We start from the raw sequence: 5,981 nt of genomic DNA, 5'->3' as shown, positions 1-5,981 counted from the left end.
GCAGCCACTGCAGGCAATGGAAAGGGGTATTTTGGCTTCTTTTCCCCACATTGGTGTGCTTGAGCGTGAGCCCTAATGCTTTAATCTTGGGTTAAATTAGATTAGCAAAGACATGTTCTAAAATCATAATCCTGGACATGCTATTAGAAGTAGAGTCAAGGAGAAGTCCCCCTGGCGCTCTGCCCTGTGAGCAAGCCTGGGCACATCTGCCTCCAGCCACTTGGCCAATGGCAGAAATGCCTTTTTTGGGGCGGGCTGTTTTAGAATGTTTCCAGGACCTGGGCAATCTGTTGACCATACCATTCTCTCCAAGACTAGTAATCTTCCAATTCTGCCCTTTATTTTGCTCCTCTTTAGTTGAGACTGCCAGCATACTTAGTCTGTCCCACTGCACTCGCCCTGCTGCCTGCACTCTTGCTAACGCAACCCAGGGTAAGGGTGGCTGTCTTTGCTACAAGAGCACCCTGCTGACATCCTGTCAACTTGATATCCACCATGACCGCCCAGGTCCTTCCCCAGATCCTCTTTCTTGTCCTTCTTGAAGATGGATGTCATATTTGGGGGGAAAGGTGGGGAGGGCTGGGGGCCAGGCAGTGGCTGCGGGGCTGTGTCAGCTCCTGCTGCACCTCTGGTCCCTCTGTTGTGGGGGGAGGGGACGGGAGATGGGGCAGCACAGGGGTGGCATCAGGTCAGCAGGGCAGGGGCAGGGGGCAGTGGGGGCTGCAGCAAGGCTGGTGTTTCTGCAGTGCGGCAGCTCTCACATTCATCTCACATGCAAAAGTCCTGCACTGACCCCAGGCAGAAACAGGCCATTTCCCAGGTGACCCTTCCACCCTCCCAGCAGGACAGGGACATGCGAGGAGGGCGCTCTGCCATATCCCTGCTCTCTGGAGAGCATTTCCCCAGGTCAGTGTGTCTGTACATCAGTGCTGGCCTGCTCGGCCAGTCCTGAACCCTCCCCTCTGCTCCCCGTGAGGCACCGAGCTAGTGGTGCTGCTCTGCAGAGCGAGTGGCTATGGGGCAACGGGGTTTGGGGCGACTCCATACTGGCCATGGTGGTCAGGGTGGGAAGCAGATCCAGCCGGACAGGAATCTTTGCACCTGACAACCCCTACCAAGGGGTCTGTGGCCATGGACGATGCTCCAAGCAATCACAGGGCATTTCAAAGGGCTCAGGCTGTGTTCAGGGGTGTCATTTAATATAGCCCATGGTTTCTGATTGAAGGAGGCATGAACAACTCTCCAGGTTCCCTTCCCTGTGCCTGCAGGGTCCACACTGCCTTCCCATGGGATTGCAGAGCTCTCACTATCCTGGACATTCATTGGTTTAGCCCTTTACCTTTGGGTGACTCCACTTGATCTTGTGAAGCTCCATTCACTGTCCACCCCAAGGCACATGGTGCCCTTGGAGATGCCCTGTGCTCTCCTGGAGGAATCCATACTCCCTTTGAGAAGGACAGGCATCAGTCTCCAGCCCTGTCATATGGGAGATACCACATGACCATTCACCACCTCCAGGAGCACTGGGCACCCACAAGTGACAACTGAATCCAGCCCTGGTTCCCTAACAAATCACCCCTTGAGTTCATCGCCTTGAGCCCAAGGAGACCCTTTGAAAAGCAACAGGACCCTTCAGGGTGAAAGTCCTTGAGCACATTTTTGACTCCAGCTTTGGAAGAAGAGCCCAACCTTCAAGCACTGAACTGAGGAAACCCTCTTTTATTAAAGAGACCACGTCTGCCACAGTGATAGACAAGTTCACAGAAGGCTTCCGGGTCAGAGAGACTGGGTTTGTACTCCTAGAGAAGTGGAAGGAATTCAGACCTTAGTGGACTGCCATGATTATCACAGGGAGAATGCGCAAAGCACAAGAGCTGTCTGAGAGAAATTAGAAACCAGCTGTGAAGAGGGATGGGCAGGTTATTTCTGCTGAACTAGTACCAGCTGAATCAGTTTCTTCAGTGCATCTTTGAGCTCCTTGTTCCTCATGCTGTAGATGAGGGGGTTCGCTGTAGGAGGCACCACTGAGTACAGAACAGTCACCACCAGATCCAGAGCTGGAGAGGAGAGGGAGGGGGGCTTCAGGTAGGCAAACATGCCAGTGCTGATAAACAGGGAGACCACGGCCAAGTGAGGGAGGCACATGGAAAAGGCTTTGTGCCGGCCCTGCTCAGAGGGGATCCTCAGCACAGCAGAGAAGATCTGCACGTAGGACAGCACAATGAAAACAAAACATCCGAAGAATAAACAGGCACTAATTGCAATAACCCCAACTTCCCTGAGGTAGGAGTCTGAGCAGGAGAGCTTGAGGATCTGTGGGATTTCACAGAAGAACTGGTCCACGACATTGCCTTGGCAGAGTGGCATTGAAAATGTGTTAGCAGTGTGCAGGAGAGCATTGAGGAAACCACTGGCCCAGGCAGCTGCTGCCGCCTTGACACAAGCTCTGCTGCCCATGAGGGTCCCGTAGTGCAGGGGCTTGCAGATGGCAACATAGCGGTCATAGGCCATGACTGTGAGGAGAGAATACTCAGCTGACATGAAAAAGGCAAATAAAAATATCTGGGCAGCACATCCTGAGTAGGAAATGGCCCTGGTGTTCCTCAGGGAATTGGCTATGGATTTAGGGACAGTGGTGGAGATGGAGCCAAGGTCGAGGAGGGAGAGGTTGAGGAGGAAGAAGTACATGGGAATGTGGAGGTGGTGGTCACAGGCTACGGCTGTGATGATGAGGCCGTTGCCCAGGAGGGCAGCCAGGTAGATGCCCAGGAAGAGCGAGAAATGCAAGAGCTGCAGCTCCCGTGTGTCCGCAAATGCCAGGAGGAGGAAATCATTCAGGGAGCTGCTGTTGGGCATTTGCTCTGTCTTGGTTCAGGGCACTGTCCAAGGAGGAAAATGCATTGACAGGTTAGAACAGGCTTCTCTGAGCAAAACCCATTCCACTCCTCATAGCACCTCCCACACTGCCTCTCCTTCGCTTTGTTCAGGTCCCTTTCCTGACCTCTGCTTTGTGCTGAGGGTGCCGTGCAGCACAGGGGGCTCTGCCCATGGTCTCCACAGGAGTCAGCCCTGCTCTGCTGGGCAGTGTAAATGGAGTTGTTAGACTGCCCGTGTATTTGCTCGGGATACCTGGGGATGGGTGCCCTGAGCTCAGTGAAGGGGATTTGGTTTGGTGACCCAGGAGGAATATTCTCTTTTTATCCTTGTGAGAAACAAATACAGCACTCAAGGCAGCTGTGTCTGAAAGAGAAGACCCTTGCGAGGGAGTCATGTCCCCCAACCTTGCCCTCTTGAACAGGGGTGTCTGTATCTGGATCAGTCACACCAGCTCCCACTCTGGCAAGGGAGAGAAACAGTGCAGTGAAGGCAGAGGCTGACCCGACCCTTCCTAGACATCTCTGTCCCACTCAGATGGACCCTGACCTCCCATCAGTTTACTATCTGCACTGTTTCTTCAGGCAATGTAGTGGGAGTGAGATGTTACTGCCTTAACTGCAGCTGAAACCCTCCTTAACCCCACAGAGCAGGAGAGCAAGAACCAGACCAGCACAGACAGATGAGGAAGCAAGAAGCAACACTGTGATGCTCCTACCACAGGAAAAGCAAGGAGCGAGAGACAGATGGGCAGTCAGGAAAGCCTTCCCCTCACCCAGCTGTGTGCACCACCTCCCAGACCTGGACAGTCGCTCTCAGCCCGTTTGTCACGCAGTGGGAGATGGGCACGCTGCAGGAGAGATGCCCCTCTCCTCTGCTGCAGCTCAGGCTAGAGCATGCAGCTCATGCCCTGGACCCCCTGGCCTTGAGGGCAGAGGCTCTGCTGGGTGGCAGAGGAGACCCAGGGGGCTTGCTTAGAGGAAGAGGTCTGCATTGAAGGGCATGACAGGGAGGTCTCCAAATTCCCCCCCTCCCACAGCATTTATGGTTCTAGTTTCCTCTCATTCACGGATCATTTCTTCACTGCTCTGAGCTTTTCCTCCTGGGAGCTGTTTCTCTCTCCCATGGCTTTTCCCTGCCAGCACTCTGCAAACAGGAGGAAAATGAAAGCACCGACTCAGGAGAGCCCTTCTGTTTAAGGTAACCCCTGTCCCTGCCTTGACTGTCCTCTAGAAAGGGCCTGTTGGAAATATTGTGGGGGTGAGCTGGAGCTGAGAGCAGCCCTGACGCATGCAGCACCCTCTCAGCAGGAGAATGAACCAGCCCTGCTGGGGGTTGCTCCTTCCACCCAGAGCTTCTCCCCACAGCACTGTGGGGAGTTCCCCGGGCAGGCTGAGTGCTGACCCTTGCAGGTGGCAGAGTTAATGTCCCAGACACACAGCACCCTGGGGTGCAGGGACACTGCTCTGAATTACAGCCCTGGGCAGACCTGGGTGCACTCCCAGGCTTCACGCCCCTGCACCAGCCCTGAAAGGAGGTAGCCATGATGCCTGTCCCTCTGACCATGTAGCAATGACTCCCTGCTCTAAAGCACCAGCTCCTCCAAGCAGGAGAAGCTGGCAGAGCTGCCCTGACAGACCCTTTCAGCTGTGGAAGGTGCCAGCTGCAGAAGAACCCGCCAGGAACCACAGCAGCAATGTTGTCCTGCAGCCAGAGACTTACTGTGTCAACGGCTGTGCAGATTCCTCCCTGCAGGGAGCTCTCGGCCATCCTCCCATTCCCAACTGTCTTCAGCTTCTGAGTCACTCATCTCATCCTGGCACCTGCAGGCAGTGCCCTGAGTCTTGCTGCTCTTTTAAGAGGAGCTGCTCCTGGACAAAGCTGTCTCTCTGCAGTGCCTGCCAGGTTGCCATGGGCTCCGGCAGTCCCAGGAGCCAGGCCCAGCTCAGGAGCAGAAGCTCAGCTGAAGACATGACTGTCTCTGTCCCCTGCGCACCCTCGAGATGCTCCCAGGGCTCCAGGGCTGACAGTTCCTGAAAGGCAGCAGAGTCACTCCTCACAAATGTCCACTGAAGGAGACTAAAATAATCCCCAGTGGTCCCTCTCTAAACCGTGGGGAGAGACTGAGCCCAGCACTGCAGCTGGTCTCATCACAGGACAGTTTTCTAAGGGAGGAGGAGACATCCCACTCTAGAAGGCCCTGCTCCCATCTTATAAGACAGGACACCTGCACAAGGACAAGAAGGGAGCCCCTGGGATTGAGGGGGATTCAGTTCCCTCCCCTGTGCTCCACAAACAACTCATAGGACATGGGATTCCCCTTGCCCAAGTTTTAGTGTGCACAAAATGCCTGCCTGCGTGGAAGCTCCTTGTCTAAGCCCCCACTGTAATCAGTGGAGATGGAGGGAGGGAGTCAGCTGTACACACACATACACACACACACACAACTTTGGACATTTGAAGTGACAGAGGTGGTCCAAGATATGTGCAAGTGTCTGCTTGCTCTGATGGAACAACTGTGAGACCCAAATCCTTCTAGATCATTAGCTGGGGACCAGGTGGAGAATCTCCCTGGCCATCTGAAATGACACTTGATGCCTGCTACTGCAAGAGCTTCACTCACTATGAAGCTGAGAATGTCAGAGGAGTAGACTTGGGCCTACTGGGGGACCTGCTAGAGGGATCCCATGGAAAGCAGCTCTGAAGGGCAGGGGAGCTCAGGAAAGCTGGCAGGTCTTGAAGAACAGCATTCTCCAAGCTCAAGAATGGCCCATACTGATACTCAGGAAAACAAATAGACATCTCAGGAAACGGGTTTGGCTAAACAGGCAACTCACGACTGAACAATAGGAGGGAATGGGAAGCATGGGAAGGTTGCAAAGGAAGCCTTTAGAAATATTGTCCAGGGAAGTCGGGAAGCAGTTAGGAAAAGCCAAAGCTCCTCTAGGACTGACACTTGCAAGGGATGCCAAGGGCACAAAGATGAACTGCTGTTGCTTCAGTAACAGCAGATGCAGATAGGTCTGGGGAACTCAATGCCTTTGCTTCAGTCCCCACCAACAAGGTCTCCCAGGCCATTGTCCCAGAGTCAGGAATGCCAAGGTGAA

General features: G+C 54.2%; 1 protein-coding gene across 1 annotated transcript; it reads right to left on the bottom strand.

Annotated features, from left to right (window-relative positions):
• Positions 1 to 1,953: 1,953 nt before the first annotated feature.
• Positions 1,954 to 2,838, bottom strand: LOC136996126 (olfactory receptor 14A16-like; the record flags this gene model as incomplete). Its single annotated transcript, XM_067317116.1, has 1 exon — positions 1,954 to 2,838. A coding segment is annotated over one exon (885 nt), but the record flags the coding sequence as incomplete, so codon positions are not given.
• Positions 2,839 to 5,981: the final 3,143 nt, after the last annotated feature.

The sequence above is a fragment of the Apteryx mantelli genome, unplaced genomic scaffold (assembly GCF_036417845.1).
Source record: "Apteryx mantelli isolate bAptMan1 unplaced genomic scaffold, bAptMan1.hap1 HAP1_SCAFFOLD_20, whole genome shotgun sequence".
Lineage (NCBI taxonomy): Eukaryota > Metazoa > Chordata > Aves > Apterygiformes > Apterygidae > Apteryx > Apteryx mantelli.
Note: the sequence above shows the minus strand (reverse complement) of the source record. Positions and strands in the feature narration are given on the sequence as shown.